The sequence below is a fragment of the Arvicola amphibius genome, chromosome 10 (assembly GCF_903992535.2).
Source record: "Arvicola amphibius chromosome 10, mArvAmp1.2, whole genome shotgun sequence".
Classification (NCBI taxonomy): Eukaryota; Metazoa; Chordata; class Mammalia; order Rodentia; family Cricetidae; genus Arvicola; species Arvicola amphibius.
The window spans coordinates 50,769,078-50,796,117 of NC_052056.1; the positions used below are offsets into that span (position 1 = coordinate 50,769,078).

The 27,040-nt window shown below is 41.6% G+C and overlaps 1 protein-coding gene across 5 annotated transcripts in view; it reads left to right on the plus strand.

Annotated features, from left to right (window-relative positions):
• The first annotated feature begins 1,642 nt into the window (after positions 1 to 1,642).
• The window catches only part of Cd47 (CD47 molecule), a 54,814-nt gene continuing 29,416 nt past the window's right edge, over positions 1,643 to 27,040 (plus strand). For 2 of the 5 annotated variants that reach the window (XM_038345015.2, XM_038345018.2), the window contains exons 1-3: positions 1,644 to 2,194; positions 13,603 to 13,950; positions 14,974 to 15,048. In XM_038345015.2, coding sequence (XP_038200943.1) covers positions 2,149 to 2,194; positions 13,603 to 13,950; positions 14,974 to 15,048 — 469 coding nt within the window. In that variant the 5' untranslated portion in view covers positions 1,644 to 2,148. Of the gene's footprint in view, positions 2,195 to 13,602; positions 13,951 to 14,973; positions 15,049 to 27,040 lie in introns of all 5 variants that reach the window. The other 3 variants (XM_038345013.2, XM_038345016.2, XM_038345017.2) reach the window with 3 other exon arrangements.

Here is a 27,040-nt window from a genome sequence, read left to right on the forward strand (position 1 = left end):
CTCCACCTCTGCAGGTTGGGCACAGTCCTTCCCAGTCACTCTTGAGCTCTACCGGGTTAGTTGCTTCCAGGGACAGCTGACAGCCTTTTTTTAGCCAAGCAGCTGCTCTCTGATACATAGTGTCCCTCATGCTCAAAGTCTGGTGGGTGAGGATTGTTTTGTATCCCTATCAGCAGTGGGTAGACTAGAATCAATGGGTTCATTTGATAGCCTCAGGCTGTCCAGGCTGCCATTCAAATCATTGGCATCATAACTCTAACCCTCAAGTCACATCAACACATTTATTATACATTTACTATATAATTTCCATTGCCTAGATCAGTGGAAAGATGGGAAGACTTTCTAGTTTTATGGAATTGCTAATGTGGAGAAAATCATTTCTCTCTCTCTCTCTCTCTCTCTCTCTCCACACACACAGAAAAGTTGTATATTAAAGGATGTTAAGTGTGATTCTTTGAGCATAACAGCCATCGTCTTCTTCAGAACAGCTGTGACTACTTGCGATTCTCGAAGTAGGGTCTGCTGACAGTGAAAGTTCCCTCGTGGAAGGAGGATGTAAGGAGGGCCATTGAACTTTCCTTTGAGATTCCAGCTACCACTCCTACACCTCTCAGCCAACTCTAAGTAGGTGCTAGAGTGCACAGCCTATCCGAAGGTAACAGAAGAATGAGGAAGGCACTCATGCTGCCCTGAAAATTTCAGGTGCGGTTGCTTTGAGATCTTCCGTGCTGCTGGACCGGAAGTAATCCCTTACTGAAAGCTCAACCAACCTTTTGGTTCAAGACCGAGTTTGGTAGAATCCTCCTTTGGCTTGCTGTTGGTACCTTATCCTAGGGTGTCTCCCTAGGAAAATATGAAGTAAGAACACGCACACCCTGTCACAGCATCAAACACAGTGGCATTGTTTTTTTTGTTTTTTTTTTTTTTTTTTTTTTTTTTTTTTTGTTTTTGTTTTTTTTGTTTTGTATCCCGAATTGTATTACTGTCACACTGGATACTTAGAAGATGGCTCGGAGAGAAGATATGAAGAAATGGAATAGTGTGATAGCCAATATCACCAGGGAGTGGGCAGACTCTGCACCTCTTATTACTTAGATAAAGGTAGATGGCAAAGAACTTTTGCTTCAGGATGAAGGGTGTGGCTTAGAGCTACATTTGTTTTTTATTCCATCATTCAAGAATTGAACCCAAACAGGGAAGAGGTCTAAACAAAGATGCGACGTACTCCAGGTTCTCAACACTGTTGGTAGCGTCATGGATCTGTCTACTCACACTAGAGCCGGTCTGCCACAATCCGTGTCCGTGCCCCCACTCCACCCCATCCGCTGCTGGTTCTCGTGTGTTTTTCTCGTCACATTTTAAACTACTCATCACGCATGGAACTTGTTTGGCTAAGCCTGAATAGGGGCTGAAAACATTGGCCAACAAAGTAAAAAGAACGGACGAGGACTGCTTCCAGAACAAGTCAGGCCAGGGAGAGCTTGGGGCCAGGAAAAGCCAGAGGGAAGGAGCTCCTCTGGAGCCTGGCCCTGGTCACAGCCCCGGCCCCGGGGCTCCAGGGCCGCAGAAGAGGAGGCGGTGCCTTGGGAGGGAACGTAGTAAAAGCAGTAGCAGCGCCCACACCCGGAGAGGAGGAGGACTGGGGCTGGGCGGCGCGGAGGTCCGGGTGAGCTGGCCTCCGAGAGGGGACAGCCCGGCTGCACAGGGGCGCGTGCCGTGAGTACGGGCGAGCGCGTGTGCCCCACGCTTCGTCTTCCAGGCTGGCCCAGGACACGAAGCCGGAAGAGAGCTGCCGAGTGGGGGGGGATTGTGAGCAGGGAGGAAATCCAACTCGCCCAGCCCAGGAGCAGGCTAGGTCTTGGTGCTCTCCGCCAGAGCCTGCCCAGAGCCTGGGTGTGAGCCTGGCGTCACGTCAACGAGCAGAGGCGGCCAGGCGGGGCAGAGTGCGCGTGCGCGGCTCGCTCGCTCGCGGGGCGTGGGAGCGGGCTCGGGGCGGCGGACACGCGCGCACGCGCTCCCGGGCAGCTTGGGCGGCCGTTCCTGCCTGTCACTGCTGCGGCGCTGCTCGCTGGTCGTTCCCCTGAAGGCAGCGGAGGCGGTGGCGGCTCCAGACACCTGCGGCGGCGACCCCCCGGCGGCGGCGCGGAGATGTGGCCCTTGGTGGCGGCGCTGTTGCTGGGCTCCTGCTGCTGCGGTGAGTGGCTCGGGGATCCCGGCGGCTCTCGGACTGGTGCGCTGCACCCGGGCGCCCCCGCAGGAGTGTGGATTGCACCCCCGTCGGTCAGGCGGCGCCCCGGAGAAGAGCGGAGAGGAGAGGAGAGGGTGGCGGGTTGCGCGGGCCCTGCGCACCTCGAGCGCCCCCGTGGGAGGGCCCCGCGGGGCATCTGCACCCCTGCCTGCCCCCCTTCCTCCGCTCTTCTTCCTTGGTCCCCCTTTTTCCCCCCGGGGAGAGCGGGCTGAAGCTTCTCACTCTCCAGTGCGCACACGTAGGGAAGACTAGGAACAACCGCAACTGTGCAAGCCTGAACTGCAAAGAAAGCGAGGGGGCAGCTGCCAGGAACCCCCTTCTCTTGTACCCCTCTCCCTTCTCGGTGCTTCCACCCAGCATTTGGGGCTGAAGGTCTGGAGTGGGAGGGCCGGGGCCTCTTGTGATGAAGTGCGCATTTTGGTGAAGTCGATCAGAAAGGCTTTTGCCCTACCGCGTTAGCACTGGAGCAGAGGAGACGCGTTGAACCTAAGTTTCATTTCCCAACCAGCATTTTTCAAAGATTTTTTTTTTTCTCGCTGCGTATTTGGTGGCTGTTGTTTTGAATCCTAAAAACAAGCTTCCTGGAAACACTTTTCTCCTGACACCCCCGCCGCCACCACCCTCCCCCCCCCCCCCGCCGCGCCAGCACTTTAATGTTTTCCTTATTGTAGACTAAAGTTGTTTTTCCCCCTTCCTTTGGGGAAACGTTTCTTTCTTTCTTTCTTTCTTTTTTTTTTTTGAATTTACTCAGATGTTGCCAGTGGTCTAAAGACAGTAATAACAAATCAAAACACACATGCAGCAGACTGGTCCTTAGAAGCCAAAGATGCATCCTCCTCCCCATATTCTGTAAAGTATTTTTGCTGTTTTTAAACGTGTATCTCCCTTGTAAAAGCTGAGTGAAGAATGGTGGTTTTTTTTTTTTTTTTGACCATATACTGCCGATCGAGCTTCATATCCGTAGATTCCTCTGCGAACTTTTTTTGTAAGAATCAGAACAGGCTTGAAGCAAGGAAAACAGCAAGTGTTAAATCTGACTTAGGGTGATGATAAATTAATTCAGCGTTAAACTGATGGTTAACCTCAGTGTGCCATTCAAAGAGGCCCGTGTCTGGGAACTGGTTCCAAGATACCCTTATTCCCTGCTCATCACTTTCCCCTCCCTAAGTGTCTTGCATGCTGTAGCTGATAATAATAAGGATCTGTATTATCTAAATTGCTGGTAGGAGGTGTTTTCCGATCTCAGTCATCTTTACTATGCTTGTTGCCATTGCTGTCATTATAACACTGTTTTCAAATACCTGTTGTATAATCAGAGAGCTTTCATAGTGAGCCAGGTATAAATGTGCAACAAAATGTCACTGACTCAGATGATGGAGGGTGAAGCCTGTTTGTCTGAAAAGTAAAAATATAAACCATATACTGTGTTTTTTTAAAGCCCTATTTTCAAGTAGATTAAAAAACAAAACAAAACTGTTAGCACGGTAGTTTTGGTGATAGGAATTGTGTTAGGCCTATGTTAGCAACAGTTATGATCACATTAATTAACGCTCATTTTGTCCAATGTTAACACATCTGAATCTACAAGAAGTGGCAAAATTCAGAACTTGCACTGTTTTGTTGTATTTGCTATTAACTAGCAAACAAACAAAAACCAAAACAAAACAGAAATCCAATCCCAGAATACAGGCATTAGGCTTTTGAGTTGTTAGACATATGTAAATCAAGAAATGAATGTTTGTCAATGATAAATTGGACTTTTGTGTGTATATCGTATGTAGTTTGAAAAGAACACATATGAAAACATGTTAACAGTCTGAGAACACAGGCGGTTATCAAGGACCCAAGAGAGTAGATTTAGAATCTAGAGCGAGTATGAAAGTCAGGGATTTCTAACGTTCATTTGTGCTGGGGTGGATCTTATTTTCAGTTTCATTTATAATGAAACGGGCAGCCAGGGGCCATGCCATTGTAATTCTTGCAGTTTCAGTGACCTCTGTGGTTAAGAGGGGAGCGTGCTGGGCTTTCTAACACCCCCTTCAGCCAATTAAAACCAAGTGCAGCCCTCTGTGATGGCTTACAAGATATGGAATGAATGTCCCTACTCCTCCCCCGCATGCCCAATCACATTTCCTTTAAGAGCATAACAGTTTCCGGGTAATCACTAACTAGTAAATACAACCTTAAATAAATAATGTCAGCCGTATATATGAACCAATAATTTCTGTGATGGTTGAATGATTTTTCTTTGTTCCGAGTGACTTTTAAAAGTCAGGCTTGCACATGATTGAGTTAAAAATGTTTTATTATCTAAATATAGCAGTCATGTAGCTGCTCAGGTAAAAATGTTTTCTTTTCTCTTGAAGAATATATTATTTTGAAGAGCAAGTTGGCATTTTAAAGGAATAAGGGCCTCTGTATGTTCCTGGTCTGTGGGGCTGCAGCAGCAGGCTAGAGCAGCAGGCTGTGCCTTGCATGCAGCGTCTACACTGAGACACTTCTCCTGTCACCTGAGTTTTGGCAGATAGCTTAACTTCATCAGTAAAGCTCTAATACAAGTTTGGAAGACCTTGTTCTAAGGGCAAAAAAAGAGATTCCTACCCCTCCATTGTTCCAAATACAAAAACCACCACAATTTATGGTTTTATTTCAGCAATGTTCTTTAAGTGCTACCATCTATAGAGGACCATTTTACCTGCCTTTGAGGTTTTTTCCTGTCATAGTGTTTTAGATAAAATACAAAATTCTACATTTTTACATCTTGTGTCTCAGTCGAATCTAATGCCTCCTCGATGATGAAGTTGCTTTCACTTTGCATATGAGTGCAGTCACTCGTTGGGAAAACAACAAGGATGAAATTGTAGATTCAATTTTGCTAAAGTCACTGTAGTGCAAATGTGGTTCTTATTTCCCTAGACCAGTGGTTCCCAGCCTTCCTGATGCTGCAACCCTTCATACTGCAGCTCTTCATACTGGGGTGATGACCCCCCCTCAAACATAAGATTAGTTTTGTTGCCACTTCACAACTGTAATTTTGCTGCTGTTGAGTTGTGATGCAAGCATCTGATATACAGGATATCTGAACAGTGCCGCCCCACAACGGTCGCGACCCACCGGTTGAGAACAGACTCCAGGTGTGGAGTTTCCCTCTTTGTGGTTACATGGAATTGAAATTTCAATGAGAGGCTCCACCCTTCTTCGGATATTTCATTCCACACCCGTGGAACATTGCATAAGATTTAGAGTCTGTTCAGCCAGATTGGGGGAGGGGGGAGGCTAAGAGAATTCATGGGCAAAAAAATATTTTTTTTTTTTTGCTGTTCTCACTTTTAGCAAGTGTGAGCTCATGCTGCACTCCACTACATTCTCCACCAGAGTCTTAAAGGCGTAGAGACAGACTTCAAACTTCAGCGCATCTTACTCACTGTATGGTTTATGGAAAGGAGAAAATGCTTATCTTTCAGTGACACTTGGTCCACTTCAGGTCATGATATGGTCAGACTTCAGGATGTTACCGACTTCAAACTGCCCTAACCCCTGTAATTCTAGATCTACTGGTCCTGTTCTTATAAGGACACTTAAAACCAACGAACGGGGCAGGGTCACTTCGAGTCAGACTTAATTAAGTTGTGGACTCCGCCACTGGACCCCTGCCCTTTATTTTAGCATCTACCAAGAAGAGCTTGGACTCTATCCTTCTCCTGCCCTGACTTAATTTTAGTGTCAGACCCAGGTTGTTCCAGGCAGAGACTGGTTCTAAGGGCAGAGCTGTAGGGTTCCATTCTGCCCGCCCATGTCTTTCATCATGGATGCTTCAGTGGCCTCATCAGCCACTGGGGCTTTCCAACCCATTCATGAGCATCACTCCAAGCTGATAATTCACTACTTACTCCTTTGTGAGAAGCAGGATGGTGTTCACCTCCCAACTGCCCTCCCAACACTGCTACGCCCAGCTTCATAGACTGCCTTCTTGTCCCCTCTTTCACCTAGCTCCAGAAGAAGCCCCGTTCACTTTCCCAAGGGGATGACAGCCTCTCTACCTCTCTTTCATATCTACCACTTTGGAGACCTACTCCCAGAACTTATTCCTCTGTCTTATAATGTAGATCTTGCCCTTCCCATTGACTTCCTTCCCTTAGCTTGCAGCCATTATCACGGTTTACCGCGTAATTAAAAAGAAAAACCGAAGCCTGAAAAGATCAAAAAACTCCTCGCCCTTGTCCTCACCTCGACACTTGTTGGACTTGTCTGCTTTCTGACCGAGAGGTTTATTTAAAGGCTCAAGACTGCTGCGTCTCATCACCTCCCGAGTGCAGCTCCCACGTGGTCCGGTCCGTTGACATCCTTACATGAAAAGCTTTTGAGTCCTTGGTTTGCTTCTTCAGTGTTTGACATCCGGTTTAGCATCTCCTTTGTCCGTGTGAATTCTAACCCTGCCTATAGTCTGCCATTTTGGCGTGGTGGCTTGTTTTGCTTGCTTCTCCAGCTTCTCTCACTTCTTTCTCTCCCTTGACTTATTCTCTTTGTTATTATCTCCACGAATATTGACGTGCCCAACTTTTGTTCTCTGCTGTTTGCTCTACAAGCACCCTGTGTGGCCAGTCTTCTTTATGCTGGTGATTTCATCTGCCAGCGATATTCCTGCTGATTCCCGAGTCTTTATAGCTCTGACCTTTCCTCTGAAATCCAAAGTCATAAACTCCAGAATCTACTGAACATGACCACTTCACTGTGCCACTGGCACTTTTAATGCTTAGTCCGAAACCCTGAAAGCATAACTCCCCTAAATCTTCAGCCTCTTTTCCATGTGATTAATCTACAACCAGCTAGTTCCACAGACTATTTTAGTTTCCAATTTTCATTTTTCCTTTTTTATCTCCCTCACCTCCCACATCTGACTTCTGTTGATTTTGCCGCTTTGATTTTTAATGCCATATTTAAGGCCTTTTTTTCTACTTGTCATTTACCTGGACTGTTTCAGTTGGTTCTTAATAGGTCTCTCTTCTCCCCTTCCTGCCATTAATCCCCATTTCATGCTGCTGTCAAATGTTATCTTTCTTAAAGTTAAAATAAACCTGAGTTGAACCATCTCTTGTCAAGTCTAAACTCTTCAACATGACATTCAAGGAAGCCTTTGCAGGTTTTCTCAGTCATCTTCCCAATCACCTTTCCTAGATTTCACCTGAATAATTTCCGGCTTTCTGTTATTTTTTTCCCTTCTCTACTGTCTAGGTAGTTTAAGGAACATGTCCTTTCTTTCGCAACACATCTCTGCTCAAGCTTCAGCCCCAGCTTTGATAGCTTCTTGCTAAGGCCTTTCTTAAGCATATGCATGTGACTTTTTTTTTAGGAATTTTTCTATCCATATATGTAGCTGACTTGAGATTTTTCTGTTATAACAGGCAGCTTTGCAAATCCACAGACAGACTGGTAGAAGCACTGGGAATTCTCCTGACATATGAAAAGTAGTAATTTCTTTTCCATGTAACTTGCAAACTTTGTTTCCTTCCTTATTTTTTTAAAATATTTGCTTCAAAGTTTGCATTCCTAAGGAAAGTATTGAGTCATTTCTGAATGCTTTCAAAGACCCTTAGGATACCAATGAAGTCATCTTCCTACCTTCTGAGAATAATAGAAAGATATATAAAACAGTCCAGTCAGAACATTTGAACAGCGAGCAAAGGACAGTAAAAAAGGACAGCAGCAGTTGAGTGGCGGTTGATAGCAAGCAGGGGGACAGAAATTGTCATCTCGACGGTGCTGTGAGAAGAAGAGTAAAGTCGACAGACTGTAGCCACAGCTTTCTTACGTGGTTGCTAAGTATGTGAAAGGCAACAATGAGAGTTTCATGTTCGTCTTCTCATTAAAGCTCCGCACAATCTTTGTGGAGTAGATACTGAAGACGAGGACACTGGGGCCCAAAAGTTAAACACTTGCTTAAGGTACTACAGCTACAATGAGAGATTTGGCCCCAAAGTGGATGTACTCTTAACCACAGCACACACTTTATGGCCAGAGAAGGGTGTGGCCCTCCCAATGGTAGGAATCAGTATGCCCTAAGCCCTGTTTATAGGAATGTATTTTGCCTATTCATGGGGTTGCAGGAAGGTCATTATGATGGGAGATTTCTCTGGAAATAAGAGTACAAGATGTGAGGCCGGAAAGGATCTCAGAGAACCTTGTTTGTTTTCCATGCTAATGCACTTAGAATTTGGCTTGAGAACGAGGGTGGTAGGGTGTCACTGGGCAAAGGAGTACACATTTGCATTTAGAACAGTTATTTTGAGGACTGTGGAAAATGCATCGGCATTGGCATGGAACAGTATGGAAGATAGAGGCGGGGAGCCAGTTTGGAGGTCTGGCAATGCTTCAAGGGATAAGGGTGAGGGTATAATTCACTCAGTCAAAAGACTTTGGGTTTAGAAACTATTGAATAGGTTATCTTAAGAAGATTTCTCTGTGGCTTAAGAAACAGAGAGGACTCCAACTTGATTTATGGGTCAAACTCTGATTGACTAGTAAATAACTGTAAAATATTTCAGGGAGGTGATGAGTTATATAATTTGGGGACATTATTAATTTTTAACGGATTGTAGTAACTCACTGGCATGCCTAACAGACCATTGATTAAAATCTACAGTTTAGAAGAAAGGCAGGTTCTGGCTGAGTGAGACAGTGTGCTGATTGTTAAAACTATTGGAATAAGGGGGGATATTTGGCAAGAGGTTGCTGTCCATGTCTTAGTTGCTATTCTATTGCTGTGATGAGACAACATGACTAAGGAAGGTTATTTTTAAAAAGCATTTAGTTGGAGCTTGCTTACAATTACAGAGGATGAATGCATGGCTGCCATGATGGGGAGCTTGATGGCAGTGTGCAGACATGGCTCTGGAGCAGTAGCTGAGGGCTTGCACCTTGACATCAGGAGGTAGAGAGAGAGAAAGACTCAACTAGAATGGCTTGGGTTTTTGAAACTTCAAAGCCCATCCCCAGGGACACATCTCCAATAAGGCCACACCTTCTAATCCTTCCCAAACAGTTCCACCAACTAGGGACCAAGCTTTCAATTATAGGAACCAATGGATCGATTCTTATTAAAACCACCACATATTAGGAGCATGGATGTGCCAAAGGTTACATTTTAAAAGGTAGGGCAGGGTGGAGGAAATTTCTAGTCAAAAGTATTGTTAGGGGTTGAGGAACAAAGTAAGAAAAGAAAATGAGGAGCTGCTCTCTGGCGCGAGTATTATAGAGAAGTCAAGACAAAGCGAACTGGATTGTTCATATGATGTCATTGGTGATTTGAGCAAGAGTGGAGTCCTGTTGACACAGTCTGGGAGTGCACTGAGGTCAAGATATGCACAGAGATCACTATCTTAGGATGCTGGGAAATAGAGGCGAATGCGTGGGACTTTTAAAATTTGATGCATATACAATTATTAAAAGATGACTTAAAAAACAAACACTCCATAATGGAATTAGGGGGTGTGGAGGCTGGCGGCTTGAGTCCTCTAGATGATAGACTATGAGAGACTAGAGTTAGCAATTGAAACAAGCTCAGAGTGAAGGAATTTATTTCTGGAAGGGAGGGGAAAAACCCTATGGATAATTGAGGCTGCAGGTAAGTTTATATGGGCAGTATTCTGAGCTTCTGGCTTCCCAGAAAGACTCAATTTGAATTAGGGAAGGAGAGACTGCTGGAGAGTACAGGCTGAGAAGAGGCAAACTGTTTAAGAGTCATTAAAAGGGAATAAATTTTACAGGGAATGTCTGAAGACATTAGGGGCCCCGATGAGCAGTGACTGTAGGACAATCTCCTGTTCTCCAGTAGCAATGTCAATTTTCTTAGAAACCTGCTAGACTGGTTGATTTTCTGGCCTCCACAGCACTTAGTTCATACAAAAAGAGCCCCACTTGTGACCTTGGGTTGTATCGCCTGCTTACATATCCCATAATGAGGATTCTAGGCGCCTCAAGATACGTACCACTTTTCTTTTCCGTTGTCATATCCCTCCACCCTGTCGGTGCTCCGTCCAGGTCATTCTTAACAACAGCACGTTGTTCCAGCATGTCTACTGTACCATATGGACCAGACCTCTGCCACTGCACAGCTGTGCTCAGCACCGAGTTGGGAGGTTTCTGTTGGCGCTGTGTTCATCAAAGTTGTGACATCTACTATTTTTGGCGTTTGATAAAAGCTAATCCTCCCAGCTTATTTGATAATTTACCTGTAACTCTGGCATCATCCTTGGTTAAGTGTCCCTACTCTGTGGAATAGACTGCCACAGCATATCTTATATATGTTAATTTTCTGATGTTCATTATTCATGGTCATTGACTCTCTAGGTTAGCTAGTTTTTCCTCACTTTGCTATTCCATCAAGAGGAAATGGGCAAAAGATGACAGCCCATATCCGATGATGTTACTTAATGTTTTTAATAGCATGTTTGTACATAAAGAATCTGCATTTAACATCTGGAGGGAAGTTTTGGGCTACTCTTATTTACTAGTTATTAGTGTGAAGGTTGCCTTGGTTACCCAGGTCAGATTTACTTTTCCCTTCTATTGATAGCATTTACTCTGCATAAATTGCTTCAGCTATGAAATGTTTTTACTGCAAGATGTAACACAATACACTCAGTACTCCATGTGTTCGTTGAAATATATATAACGGGTTACAAACCTGTAGACTGTTTCCCAGCCACCTCATTCGTACCTGGTGTCTTCTGGGGGAAGAAAATCCCACAGGATGCTGAGCCATTCACTGTGTCTTCTAGAGAAGAATCATTTTGAAATGACTCACATGAATATAATTTTTAAACTTTGAAATGATTCATGCTGCTATAAAGTGGACATACATCAGAGTTTTAATTTTAATCCTTAAAGAACAAATCAGAAAGTAGACAAAATTACATTTGAAGGCAAATTGGTAGAGCAGACACATAGGCAAGCAAGAATGCTGGAGCAATTTATTGATGGATATAAAATTGGTCAGTATCTTCAGTGTTTTTGATTTTCTTTTTTTTAAAGTGATGTTGTTTGGAACTCTCTTCCATGAGGTATAAGTTGTTTATAAAGCAAAATTTCTATCAAGACAAATCTTGTTCATAATCGTCAGTTCCAATAACTTACACAGTTGTAGATACCCAATTTGAAGTCTGCGGAAGCAGAGCCCACCTAGAATCTGATGATTGCAGAAGTTCCGCTAGCTAGTCCCCAGCACCACTGACAGGACACTCTGGGAACTTTCTGTCCATTTCAAAATCTTCACAGGTTTATTCTGACACTTGCCTTTCTTTGTCATTGGGACTTCACCCTCCGCCCCAGTCTCTCTTCATTCAATATGGTTCCTTGCCCTCAATGGCTCTTTCTCCAGGGAAATAACTCAGAATTCCAAGGGTGTAGAAAACATAATTGGACATTCAGGTTTTGCCTGGGGCTTCCTAATATTTTGTGGCTAAGAGTCTAGAGAACTGGGAAAGGTGAGCTGTGGATGCCCCAAGGCTGCTTCCAGTGGCACATCGCCAGGAACACTCAGAAGACCCAGCTCATTACAGAAGATGCCACAGTGTCCAGTTTTACGCTATTGCCCTGTGCTTCTGTAGCGTACTGTTGCTTAGGGAGCATTTCTTAGAAGCCACCCATCATTTGCTCTGATCCTCCTTATTAAACCATGCTATAGAAAAATAAATTACTTAAGACTACACTCCGGAGTGTGCCAGACAGGCGGCTTGTGCTTGAGTTTTCTTGAACACAGTCCAGATTGTATTCCAGTATATGTCTTTATATTTAACTCGATGGGTATTTATTAATAATCACACTGTTACAATAACATCTTAAACCCCTGACTTTATTTCTGGTTTACATAGAAGGAGGAAGTATTAAAGAGTAACAAAGTTAATGTTTTATATTCATTGGTACTTTGGGTTTTGAAAGAAAAGTCAACAAGCTCCCTGGATAAGAGCTTTGGTAAATGACCCAGTTATGAAGTACAGCAGGAGTATCTCTGCATCTCGTTGTTTGAGTTAAATGCTGACACTTCCATTGACTCTACTCACTAGGCACCCTGGCAAGGCTGCTGCTGGCGCCTTCAGCTGTTGAGAAGACCCGATGAGTATACTTGTTAGCAGCATCTGCTCCTGGTTTCTTCTTTCTGAGATTTTTGAGTAGTTTATGGTTTATTGGAGGAAGAAATACCTGTAATCTACATTTCAAAATTGTTCTGTAGATTCAATGAAATGTCGGGGTAGGAAAATGCCATTCAATTGTGTGTAATCCTTTCTGAGACTTGCATACAAAATGTCTGTCGCCCTCCCTTTTGCAGTGGGAAATAGCCACTGAGAACATTTTTTTTTCTCGTTAGTATTCTAAGACTTTCCATCCTCTTGGAAAGATAAGATTTGATTCATTCGAGTTGCTTTGTATATTAAAGTATAATAGAACTGGCCACTTTTTTTTTTTGGTTATGCAGCCTGAGTGTAGAGATAAATTTCATATCACTTTAGCAAGTTCCATCTAGAAGAAGTATATAGAAGTTGAGCCCAAATATAATACTTAGCTTTTTGTTCAGAATGTTCCCATAGTAAGGACAGTATTTTCCTACATATATCAGTAAGCAGATATGATGGTTTCAGAGCTTTCAAAGCTAGATATTATACCTTGCATTTTCCAACACAATTGGTGAATTTATCCCCAAGATGCATAGTGATGTATACCTTGTATTATTAAGACTAAATAAAGAAAACTTACAGTCTGCTAGCTAGTATAAAAATAATTGTTGCTATTTTCACCTTGTTCTTATACTGCTTGTTTACATGAACAATTGAAGTATTTTTCTTTTGTAGTGAGAAGCGGCGGGCTGTGTCCCGCCACCCGGCCGCCGGCTAGCTTTACACCCGAAATAATTACACGGAAACTGTATTCTTTTAAATCACTGCCTGGCCCATAGTTTCAGCCTCTTATTGGCTAATTCTCACATCTTCCTTTAACCCATATTTAGTAATCTGTGTAGCACCACGAGGTGTGGCTTACCAGGAGAGATCTTAACCTGCGTCCATCTCGGAGAGGAGAAGCATGGAGACTCACTATGGCGACTGCCTGAAGCGTCTCCCCCACTCTACTTCCTTGTTCCCACAATTCTGTTCTGTCTACTCCACCTACCTAATTTTCTGTCTCTTAAAGGGCCAAGGCAGTTTTCTTTATTAATTAACCAATGAAAGAAACATAGACAGATAACTCTCCTCCATCATTCTTTACCTTAAGGGTTTGTAGTATACCTAAGATAGTATATCATAGATTATATATGAACAATATATAACTGGTTATAATGAAATATTTTTGCGTCTGTTTTCCAGGTTCAGCTCAACTACTGTTTAGTAAAATCAAATCTGTAGAATACACCAAGTGCAATGAAACTGTCGTCATCCCTTGCATCGTCCTTAATGTGGAGGCACAAAGCACCGAAGAAATGTACGTGAAGTGGAAGTTAAACCAAACATATATTTTCATCTATGACGGAAGTAAAAACAACTCTACCGTAGAGACTAACTTCAGCAGTGCGAAAATCTCAGTCTCAAACTTACTGAACGGCGATGCCTCTTTGAAAATGGGTAGAACTCAGGCCGTCGTGGGAAACTACACCTGTGAAGTCACAGAATTATCCAGAGAAGGCAAAACAGTTATAGAGCTGAAACACCGCATGGGTAAGTGATGCAGTTTGCCTGTATGGAAGCTTGTGTTGAAATATCATGGCCACTGTGGCAGTGCTTTAAGGAGGGACCTTGTGGAAGTCACTACGAGAGATTAGGGCATTTCTCAGGTGGGTGGGTTTGTAATCCCCTGAGAGAGCAAGCATGGCAGTCTTGGTTTTTTCTCTTTGGCATATACACACTCACCACACTGCCCTTCTACTGCATTGTGAGGCAGCACAAAGACCCTTACCAGAGGCTGGGCGGTGCCAATGCCGTGGGGTGAAGCTTCTCAGTCCCAGTACTAGGAAGCAAATTAAACTGCTTATAGATCACCTACTCCCAGTATGGTTATGGCATGAGAAAAGAGACTGAGTAAAAAAAGTAGGACCTACCAAAAGGCCTCCTGTATCCCTATGAAACTGACCTTGTTAGAAAAAGAGCAAAATAGTGACCAGATGGCTTTGCTCACATCTATTAGCCCCGTCACGCAGGAGCAAGACCAGCCTCAGCTATATAACAAGGTTGAGGCCAGTCTGGGCAACAGGAGGCCTCTCTTCAAAAGCAACAGAAAGAAGTGGGGGAGGAAAGAAGAAAAATGAAGTAGAAATTCCTTTGAACCAAAAGAGAGCTGACCATTAATAAATGCTGACACACTGGTTGGTGGCTTCCAGGAGTTCTGTCTTGCTTACTTCTGTCTTGCCTACTCTTGCTTTTCCTTCTCTTGAATGTTGTGTGGCTGCCCCTCTTGGTCATAGGACTTTTCTATTGAGGTAATAGGCGGTTCTGTTTGTTGCCATCAAATGTACTTCACCTGAGTGTGGTGGCCCAAGACTGATCTCAGCACTAGAGAGACTAAGGAGGATCGCTGCAAGTTAGGCAAGCCTGGACTATATAGTGAGTTTCAGACAGCTCCAGGGCATGACCCCCACATCATCAAACCAAAATAAACTTTTGCAAAAAAAATGTACTTTTTTAAATTATTCAATTAATTTGTATAGTTCGTCCTGGTTATTTCATCTTTTTGTGGTCTTATAGACTCCAACTCTAGCCACGGAGCAGACTGTTCTAACCACACAGGGGACAAGAAGGACAGAGGAGGTTGCACATTAGGTAATCATGCTGATTCCCGAGGGCTTCTGTGGCCAGCCTTGCTCCACTTGCCAGCACACTGGGGAAATGGGGATCCACCCTACCCGAATTGAATTCAGGCTTGGTGACAGAGCCATGAAAAGAGTCTCTTTTCATGAATGAGTTGGTGAGTTGTGGACAGCACCGCTGTTATCTGAAGTAAACACTTTGTTTTCTAGTTTCTGCTGTGCTGGCTTACAGAGAATCCTAACAGTTTTTAAAGCGTGCATCTTGAGCTCTATTTAAAGCACCAGATGTATGACTGATCTCAGGGTTGATGGCACTTTGAGAACCAGCTCTGGGTGGGATCAGGATGGCTGAATTAGGTCAGCTACTTTCCATCTGTTCTCGCTTTTAAAGTGACAAAATGTCTGGTAGCAGATTGGGAGGGGGAAGGTGGCTTGATTAAATATTCTGATGTAGGATTAGAGATTACTCTAATCAGGCAGTCTGAGTTACCTTATTCAGGACTCACTGTTCACCTGTGTCTTCCTGGAAGGTACTTCCCTGAGACCAAGCTGCATATCTCTAGAACAAGGGTGGAAATCTTGTTTCCTTGGGATTTTTTTTTTGTGTGTTTTCATCCAATTTCCCTGGAAGTCTGCTGAGAAAGAAAGGAATGGCTTAGGAGGCAAGAAGAGTTTAAAAGGTCTTTCTGTCAGAATCTCGCGTATACTGTTCCTTTGTGATTTATGTTAATTTGGGTTAAAGAGCTCTCTCTTTAAATATCTGTCTTTCAGGACATACTAGTCAGTCTGCAATGTGCACAGGAAACGGTCATCCCGTACCTAGTCGGAGGTTTTCTGAGAAAGTGGATAGGTTCATGGGAGTAAAAGGGCCAGACAGACATAGGAACAGTGACTTGCAAGGTAATTTGGGTCACTGAGAAGAAAATTGATAAAACCCTCTGAGTTTGAGAGTGAAAAAGCCGGAAATGGAATGGAGGTGAGTAGGAAGGGCATCCCAGAGTCTGAGATGGAGACAGGTTATTTTGCATGTAATTGTCTTATCCTGTCTTCAACTACTCCCACAGAACTAAGAGACAGGATTTGTTTTGTATAATAAGATGAGAAAATTTGTTGTACAGAATGGAAAAATTTTTAACAGAAGCTTGAAGTTTCTGACTTTTTCCCCCATTTAAAAATATTTGTGTATTGCCGGGCGGTGGTGGCGCACGCCTTTAATCCCAGCACTCGGGAGGCAGAGGCAGGCGGATCTCTGAGTTCGAGGCCAGCCTGGTCTACAAGAGCTAGTTCCAGGACAGGCTCTAGAAACTACAGGGAAACCCTGTCTCGAAAAACCAAAAAAAAAATATTTGTGTATATATATTTAATAACTATATAACATATAATATATACTTAATAGCTAGCATTGCATGAATCAGAGCAGAGAATTCCGTGTACCCCCAATTCAATCTTCCCCAGTGGTTGTATCCTATGTAGCTGTGCCATGGTATCAGAACCAGGAAGTCCACAGTTGTCCTGTGTACAGGAGGTTCTCTGTCATTTTATTGCACTTGGCTAACCACTATTGTGATTGTCAGCACATTATCCCAAGGCTAGCCCTTCAGTCATTCACCAGATTTTCAGGTTCTCCTGACTATCAGGTGCTAACGTGCCATCTGTATCTGTGACTTCATCAATTCAATAAGAAATCATCAATGAAACGGTTAACAGATGATCTGCTAAGGTATACCCACTTGTCATGGTGCCCTTGAGACAGTGGGTTTCTTGTATTTGATTGCGTTTGTTTGTTGGCTTGTTTGACAAGGTAACACATGTCCATGGCACATATTAACCCAGTGGATTTTTCACCAAGGTGTATTCTGTGGAATTCTCATAGCTTGCTTAATCATACACCTCTGCAAGATTGTGACCCTTTTCAGTTTGGATTACCCATACAGTGTTTGAGGAAACCACGAACAGGTTTCCAGAGTTGGTGTTCATTACTCTGATGCCAGCAGTATGAGGGGCCCAATTTTTCTGTATCTTTGCTGTGATCTGCTGCCACTGTTTGGCGGCTTTTCCCCTTTTTAAGAATCGTGGGGTAGCTTACTTTTAAAATTATCATACAAGGTATTAAATAACATCATGACATTTTCAAAGTATGTTTTAGTAGTCTCTCTTACCCCTTTGTATCCCTGCCCGTCCGTCCTTGTAACTCCTCCCCCCGTCTCTGCCTTTTTCATATCCCCTGTGCCCTTTTACCTACTCCCCATCTGTTCTGATCACCTGTTTTCATCATTTATGTCTAGGTCTCTCTCTTTTGTAGCATTTGAGGCTTTACCCACGTGTATACCGACCTGTACACGCCACCACACACACAAACCAGGCTAGGGTCTGCCTTTGAAAGAGAACATGTGTCTTTTGTCTCTCCAGAACTATCGATTTTCCTGCAAGCTTCATTGTTTTATATTTTACAGCTGAATAAAATCCTATTGTGTGTATGCACCATGTTTTCATTATCCATTCATTTCTCATTTAGGCTGGTTCCATTTCCTTGCTGTTGTGTGTAGTGCGGTACTGACGTGAGTGTACACGTGTCTCTGTGGTAGGATATGCAATCATTTGGATATATAGCTAAGAGTTATAGTTGGGTCATACAGTACTTCTTTGTTCAGATATTTTGAGAAATTTCCATGTTTATTTCCATAATGGCCGCACTTGTTTGACCTCCCACCAGGAGTGAATAAGGTTTCTTCTTTCTCTGCATCCACGTGACTATCTTTTGTGAGGTTGCTTGGTGATAGTCATTCTGACTCGGGTGAGATGGTATCTCAGTAGCTTTAATTTGCCATTCCCCATGACTAAGGACATTGAACACTTTTAAAAATACCTGTTGGCCGTTTGTGTTTCCTCCTTTGAGAACCCGTTCATTTAATAGCCTATTTATTGATTGACAGGTTATTATTATTATTATTATTATTATTATTTAGTTTTCCCTCTGTAAATTCTGATATGAGCCCCCTACTTGAATATAGCTGTTAAAGATCTTTTCCCATTCTGCAGGCTGTCTGTTTTCTCGGCTGGTAGCTTCTTCCCTTTGCTGTGCAGAAACTTCAGTTTTACGTAGTTCCCTCTGTTGATTCTTGGAGATGGTTCTTGCACTGTTAGAGGTCTGTTCAGAAGGTTCTTACCTAAGCATTTATCTTGAAACATATCCCCTAAATTTTCCTCTAGCAGTTCCAGTGTTTTAGCTTTTAAATTAAGGTCTTTGATCCACTTTTATCCAGAAGGTTCTACAAGGAGATATCCAGTCTGGCTGTCACTGCTCTTTTGAATAGGCTGTCTTTTTTTTTTTTTTTTCCAGCTGCGTATTTTGACACCTTTGTTGGTTTCTTTGTTCTGTTCCTCTGGTCTCCCTGTCTGGTGTCTGCTGTATTTGTCTGTATCTCTGTAGTGTGCTCTGAAGTCATAACCACAATCCCTCCGGCCATGCTTCCCTCCTTAGGCTTGCTGTGGCTCTGTGTGCTCTTCTGTAGTTCCATGTGGACACTCACATTGTTTTTTTCTCTGTCTAATTCTTTGAAGAATAACATCAGATTTTGATGTGAGTTGCATTGAATCTGTAAATTACTTTTGATAATAGAGACATTTTCATGATACTAACTTCATCACACCAGGATCATGGGATGATCTTTCCATCATCTAGCATTTTCTTTGATGTCTTTTGTCGATATTTTGAAGTTTTCATTGCTGATATTTTTCTACCCTTGCTTAGTTCACTCCTAACCATATTGAATGGCAAAGTAACATATTTTTTCTATTTTGTTTCTCTGTGAGTTCATTGTGGGTATTTATTAAGGCTACTGATTTTCATATATTTATCTTGTATCTTACAACTTTACTAAAAGTGTTTATTAAATCCAGAGACTTCATGGTAGATTGTGTAGGGTCTTTCAGATATAGCCTTGTGCCATGTGCAAACAGAGCTAGTTTGACCTCTTCCCTTCCTGGTTTTACTCCTTTCACATCTTTCTCCTGTCTTGCTGCTAAAACTTCCAGCACCACAGTGAATCAGAACAGTGAAGTGGGTATCACTGTCTTGTTCCTGATTTTAGAGAAAATGCTCTATGCTGTTGACTGTTTACTAATATTGGTCCTAGGTTTGATTATATGCCATACATATATATTCTTAATGTCTCCAGGACTTTTCAACATGAAGTTGTGTTGAAGTTAGTCAGATATCTGCATCTTTTGAGGTGATGATATACTAAGTTTACTTATATGTTATACACTTAATGATTTGTATATGTTGAACCACCCCTGCATCCATTGGATGAAGCTCACTGGGTCATGATGTAAGATCTTCTTAATGTGTTCTAAAATTTAAGAGATTTGAAGTTCAGAAATTTGAAGTTTTGTATGTAAGTTCCTCAGGGAAATTTCTCTATAATTCTCTCTCTCTCTCTCTCTCTCTTTTCATATCTTTGATACCAGCATAATAATGACTTTGTAGGATCGGATTGTTGCTGTTCCTTTTTACTCTGTGGAACAACTTGAGGACTATTGGAATTAGATCTTCCTTGAAAACTTGATAAAATTAAGCAGTGACTCCAGGTTATCCTAGGCTTTTCTTTGTATGGGGACTTTGATTACAGCTCCAGTCTCATTACTTGTAATGGGGCTATTTAAATTACTTACATCTTCTGCCTTTTAATTTTGACAGATAATATGTATTTAGAAATTTATCTGTTTCTTTTATATTTTTCTAGCTTTTTAGAGTATATATTCTCAAAGCATTCTTTAATGATGTTCTGGATTTCACTGGAGTCTGTTTTACTATCTTTCTCCTATCTAGTTTAATCAATATGGGGCTTCTCCCTCTTCATTTTTGCCAGTTTAGCTAGAAGTTTATCAATCTCACTAACTGTTTCACAGAACCAAGACTTTGATTGACATTGGGTATTGCTCTTTTAATCCCTGTATCATTATTTTCTTCTACAGTCTTTATTATTTTCTGCCATCTTTGTGTTTGGGGTTGTCCTCTTGCTTGTCTGGAGCCTTGAGGTGTGTTGTTGTGTTGTTTATTTGAGATGTTTCTCACTTTTTACCATAAGTGCTTATCACTGTATACGGTGTGGTCTTAGGGCTGATTCCCTTGTCTGTATCTGAAGGTTCTGGTAGATTGTGTTCTCATTTTCATTTGACTGTAGCAATTTCTAAATTTCCTCTCTGGCTTAAAAATACATTATCTTGTCTGACTATTTCTGTGGTTTCTCCTCCTGTTGATTACAACTTTTATTTCCTGGTGTTCTGATAAGAGACAAGGAATTATCACAGTTGTTGTTTAAGTTTGATTATGTAATCAGTTTTGGAAATAATTCATGTGTTGCTGAGAATGTGTATTCCTTTACTGTTGGATGGAATAGTCTCTGTATATCTGTTAAATCTGAAATTTCTTTGCTTAGTTTTAGTTTGGAAGACCTGTCTAACTACGACAGTATCTATTAAAGTCTCCCACTGTTATGTCAGGAATTATATGGCCTTTTATGCCTTTTAGTGTTTGGTTTGTAAAATTGGGGGTTCTAGTTTTCAATACATAAATGTTTATAGTTGTTAGAAGTTCTTGATGGATTGTTCCCTTTATTAATATGTGTTTTCTCTTTATCACTTCCCATTAGTCTTAGTTTGCTCGTTCTCCATACTCTGATAATCAGTTTCTAAAGTTTTTTTTTTTTTTTAAACTGTGTGTGTGTTTCCCTCCCTTTGGATACAATAGATAGTAGTTCTTGCGTTTTAATCTATTTTGTTAGTCCACTTCTTTTTATTATTATTATTATTTATTTATTTATTATTATTTATTATTTATTATTATTATTGAGTTAAGGTCATTTATACTGAAGTTATATAAGTTATATAAGTCAGTTATTACTTAAAGGAATTTTCGGGTTTCTAAGATTTTTGTTAGGCGATTTTCTGTAGTGCTCTATTGTTGGTGTTTCTTTTTCTTCCTCCTGTTAGTGTTGTGACTTTGCTGTGTTGCATGTAGTTAATTCTTTCCTCCCTTGTCCTTGTTCTTTTCCTTTCATAGAGCATGTATTTTCAGTGTTCTTTTAAAGGGAGGCTGCCTTTCAATTTCTCCCTATGTAGACTTCCTTTAAGAATATTTAGCAGTACTGACTTCTTTGTCAATAATCATCTTAGTTAGTATTTGTCTGGAAATCTCTTTATCCATCAATTTAAAACATGTTTGCTGGGTATATGATTCTTGGTTCATAGTTATTTCTACAACTTAAAATTTATCATAAAATTTGCAGTTTTGACTATTAGGGTTTCTGAGGAAAGGTCTGAGTTTATTACAATATTCCCATCATTGGATGCTAGGTAGTGGTTTTCTTGAACCACTTTGAATATTATTTCATCACTCGTACTTTTGACATCTTGACTATGATGTATCATGGAGAAGCTGTTCTCTGGTCACGTCTGCTTGGAATTCTACATGCCTCTTGGGTTTGGGTGTCTATTTCATTCTCTAGGTTTCACAAGGTTTCTTCTATAAAACTTTTTATGTTAACTTTTTATGGTGGCCCACACCTTTAATCCTACCACTCAGGAGACAGAGGCAGGAGGATCTTTACCTTTAATTTTGTTCTTATTTGCCCCCTTACTGTTTTCTTCTGATCTCAACTTCCTCTTGTTGGTCCATTTCTTCCCTGCAGTTGGTCTCCATTTCTGCTTTCACGTCACATATAGTTCATCATAGCCTCATTTTCCTACCTCTCCCTCTAGACCTGTTTCTCCCTTCTCATAGTCTTCTGTTTTCATGTTTTACATATACATAGTTATTGTTTTCAAATATGTATGATTTGTGTAAAACAAAAGAGTATGGCTTTTTTTCACTTAACATAATGATCCCCAGTTCTATCTAGTTTCCCACAGATGTCATAATTTTATTCTTTCTTACAGCTGATTAAAACTCCATTTTGTGTGTACGCACACACACACACACACACACACAAACACGTTTATATCCATTGATGAACATTGATGAATCCTTAGCTTGGTTATTATGAGTACACAAATCCCTCAGGTTTACTTAGGACTGGTATAAACAGATCTTATAGTAGTACTACTTTTAGTTTCTGGAGAGACATATGGTTTCCATTGTGCCTGTGACAGCATTGTATTCCTCCACCGTGTGTAAAGGCTCCATTTTCCTTACGTTCTTACCAGCTTTATTGTTTGTTTTCTTAATGGTAGCCGTTCTGCTAGAATAAGATGGAATCTCGAAGCTAAGGATATTTAACATTTCTTTGAATGTTCTTGGATTTCTTTGTTATTCTCCCTCTGAAAACTGTTGGGGTCAGAAGCTCATTTGCTAAGTGGTTGGTTTGGATGATTTGTTGACTGGGTGACTTATCTTTCTGAGAACTCTGTTCAGTTCGCTAGCCCATTTCTTGACTAGATGAATTGGGAACTTTTTAATGTTTAATTTTTGGAATTATTTATAGGTTCTAGGTGATAATTCTCTGTCCAGTATATATTTGCAAAAGATATTCTCCCATCTTGTAGGTTGTTTCTTTGTTCTTGGAGCTGTTTTTGAGTGCAGGAAGAAGTCAATAAAATAAACCTTGGCATACAAAATTATTTGGGGGAGAATATATGTTTGCTATTACAATGATATTTATTCTGTGGACTTGGAGATTTAGGTATTAGAAATCATTTTTACTGTGTCGTGTTTTATTTTGGAAATGTAAGCATAAATGAGAAATAGAAATTGTCCAGGATATAATTGAATTCCACTCAGTAGAACACAGGGAATGGTGACTATTTGTTGTTTTGGAGCAAGGGGCCTGACTATCTGTAAACACTGTATGACATTCATGTGTTTCTAGGCCAGTGCCCCAGGACTTGAGTTTAGAGAGAGCTTTTGTTTTGATTTTTTTAATATGTCATCATTTAAAAAAAAAACTTAAGAGAATCAGCTTACCTGGTCCTCAATATTTATTTTTAATTTATGTATGTGTATATATATATTTAAATATATATATTTAATATATACTAAGAATATATGATTTATATATTATATATATATTGTAATAGTGGGTTTCATTCTGATGTTTTCAATCATGTATATTCATCCCCATTACCCTCCCTGTCCTCCCATTCCCACTGATCTCCATTCTCCATCCAGAGTTGTCTCCCATCCATGTTCATGTCCATTTTTAGTATGTGTATGTGATCCAGTGACTTTTATTAGGGTTGCTTATAGAAATGTTAGTGATGGGTTATTTACAAGAGGAGGAACAACCTGCCAGTGACTACGCTGTGCGGTGTAGTGCACACCTGAGTGATGAAGTATTGAGTGAAGGTGTGCTGTTGACATGGTCATGGCCATATCAAGGTCTATTACCTCAGACCCATAGGACAATGGCAAAGCCTTCCTCCACCCCTCGGGGAGGGGGGTGTGAAGCTCAGTGTAATGGCAAAGCTTCATCTGGCCATGTGCAGATGCTAAAAGACTGTGCAGAAAATGTCCACCATAGCTTTCAGCTCTCCCCCTGGTATATTATAACCTGAACACTGCTCCCCTTATGGAAGCTGCTCCTACCCAGATTAGCTAAACCTACCCCTTATTTATCTGTATGTAATAGCACTGATTCCTTCTTTCATTTATGTAATATGCTTGCCTCCTTGTTTAGTTGTAGATAATATCCTTGCCTTCTTATTCAACTGCATAAAGCAAACACTCTGAACTTCCAGAGTCCTGAGGTTTCTCCACCAGAGAGCCCATTCCACCCAACCCCAACGTCTTTGTCTGTCTGTCTGTCTCCGTGTGTTTGTGTTTTCTTCATTCTCCTGCCACCCCAGTCAGGTCAAGTCCCAGAGGTCATGCAAGGATGTGACCCAATACCATAGAAGAGTCTCTGCCCACCTACTCCAGCAGCCGTTAACTACTTGCATATTCTCCGGGAGGGGTGAGACCTTGTGAGCCCCTCTCCCCTCCATGACAGGACACTGATTGCTCCAATTTTGTGCCAGTCTTGTGCATGGAATCATAGCTGCTGTGAGTTCAATAGAACAGTGGCCCTGTCATGCATAGAAGACAGCACACCACAATACCAGGCCCTGTCCTCAGACTTGTACATTACCTTTGTTCCCTCTTCAGTGCTAGTTTCTGAGCTTTGGAGATGGTGATACAGTGTCCCATTTACGGCTGAGCATATTCAGTAGTCACATACTCTCGGAATCTTTGGTTCTTAAATTTTTATCAGAAAAAAATGAGGATGCCATCGCCATCACAGGAATGTCAGAGTTAGAAGTAAGGTTTCTCCTTCACGAAGACTTGTTGGGCACTGACTGTGGTTTGGGTGCTGAGGCAAGCAGGATGGATTCCATGATGAGGAAGATGCTGCTCCAAAGTTATAGGAAGTGCTTGCAGGACAGACAGCTAGAGTGGAGTGACCTCCTGCTTATCTGAGTGCATCCCAGATGCATTATTAATGTCATGTGCTGTGCTCTTCTCAGAACTCTAGGACACAGATGTAGGTGCTATCTCTTCTCAGTACAGAAAACAAATGAGAGTCAAGTAATGTGTCCAAGGTCAATCACACGTCCAGGATTTTAACCTAGATTTCCCTAGTTTGAAAAAAAAAAGAGCATGATCTGCGATTTCTATGAAAATATTATATAAATATGTAAATGGTGATACTTAAAATTAGTTATTAATACTTCTGTTATCAGTGGTACAGAAAAGTTAGAATAATTAATTTATTCTAAGGACTTAAGCTATTTGGATTTTGTGTTTAAAGATCAGCTTAACACTCTTGTCAATTTTCTTGTCATCATCCTTCTATAAACTCGGTTCACAGTGATGCCATGAAGGTTCTGCAGATTTCTTTTGTTCGTTTTGTGGTGCTGGATAGCAAATTGCCATAGGCTCTGAAACGTCAAGCCATACACACTTATTACTTCTGATCATAATGTGACTATTGCCCTATGCTCAGTTCGCTCAGCTCTATGACTAAAACAGGATATTGACCACAGTATGTTTTCGTTGGGATTTTGTGATCCTGTTGCAGGCTCACATAATTGATGCAGAATTCAGCTCCTTGATGCCTGATTTTGCTGGTGTCTGCCAGGAGGTTCTTCCCTCCACTTCTGCAGGTTCACCTAATCTTTGCAATGTGGCCCTGCTCATGTGCAAGGCCAGGGAAAGGGACTCTTATATTATTGAATCCTTCTAATATATAGAACTTGTTTTTTCCAGGAAGTGTCCAGGACCTTTTAAAGAATCATTCGATTGGACCAATTTCTGGCCTTCAAAGATAACCTCACATTGTTAATGTCAACTGACTGGCATCTTAATTATATCAGCAAACTTCCTTTTCTAGTTATAATTGACATAGGAAATCTAAGTACTCAGCCTTACATGCATAGAGAAAGAGAGAACTGCATGGGCTAGTAAGTCAGGGATTTGAGTTTGGTCAAATGGCTGGTGAATTGTAGACATACCAGAAAAGCCATAATAATCTTGAAGCATCAAGTCAAATCTTAGCTTGAATTTAATATTAATAATTTTTTAGGATCTTTTTGCCAAAACTCATTTTTCTATTTTTGGGGGGTTTGAAAAAATATATATGTGTATATGTATATTTACATATAATATTTTTTATTTCTTGAAATTATATCATTTCCCCTTCCCTTTACTTCCTCCAGTTCCTACCATGTATGCAACCCCACTGTCTCAAATTTAAGGCCTTTTATTATTTAGTTGTTATTGCGTGCATGCGCATGCACGCGCGCCTGGGTGTGTGCGCACACACACACACACACACACACACACACATACACATACTTCAAAATACACAGACACAAACTGATCGATCCATATAGTGTTATTTGTTATATGCTGGTATTGGATGACCAATTGAGGAACTCTTCTCCGGGGAAGACTCTTCCTCCCACCCACCCTCAGCATTCTCTAGTTGCCGGTTCTTCATCTGCAGTTGAGGTTCTGTGAGCTTTTCTATGAACTTTAACTTTGGGCTTAGCATGTCCGGTGGTGGTGTCATGGTTTAGGTGGCCATGTTGATGAGACTTCATGGATGTAGTCTCTTTATAGTTTCTATGAAACACACTCTCACAGAGAACTTCGTGTTTCTCTGGCTTTAAAAAGTCTTTCCATACCCACTTTAGCAGTAGTACGAGGCTTACACACAAGAATTGTGTTGTAGGTGCATCTGTTGGGACTGGGCATCCATCACACGACCTCTTGTTTTCTGCATTTTGACCAGCTGTAATTTTCATGGTGAGCTCTGTTGCAAAAAAAAAAAAAAAAAAAAAAAAGTTTCTTTAATGAGAAGTGAGATCCCTTATTTGTGCACATAAGGATAAATATTAGAGTGTTTTCAGAGCTTACACTAGTTTAGTAAAGTGGATTGTAGATTCACTGCAAGATCCAGGGCTCCTCTAGCCCTGTGTAGTTTGCTAGGTTTCCAGTACCAGGCAGCATTTCCCTCTTTCTGAGCTACATTTAAGGAGCTTTTGCTTACCACCAAGGTATACATGCCCCTATTGTACCCCTAGGATTATTTGCCATGCTGATTGTTGTAATGGTTCATGGGTATCAAGGATCAGTTGCTTCCCTCCTTTGGAAGCTCGCATGGTACCTTCTAGTACCATGATAGTTATCCTTACGGAGGAGGCTTTGAGGCCAGATCCAGCTCAGGCCCTCTAGGCCCTGTGTCTGAAGTTTATAATGTCTTCAGCAATAGGGTCTCACCTTCCATCTCTGGGAGGTAACCACATACAACAGCAGTAACATGTTTCGGGGAGTCTCTTAAACAACTTTTACCAACAACTCAAAAGGGGGATCCTTATGCCTGGTGTTGGTGGTTTTGATACATAGTCTATGGCCTTTGTGGAGAGCATTATCAGGCCAGAAGGGAAATTTCACTTAAAGTATTTGTGTATGTATGCTACAAATGTATTTGAAGGAGTGGTCCCTTCACCCCTTTAGCCAGGTCCTT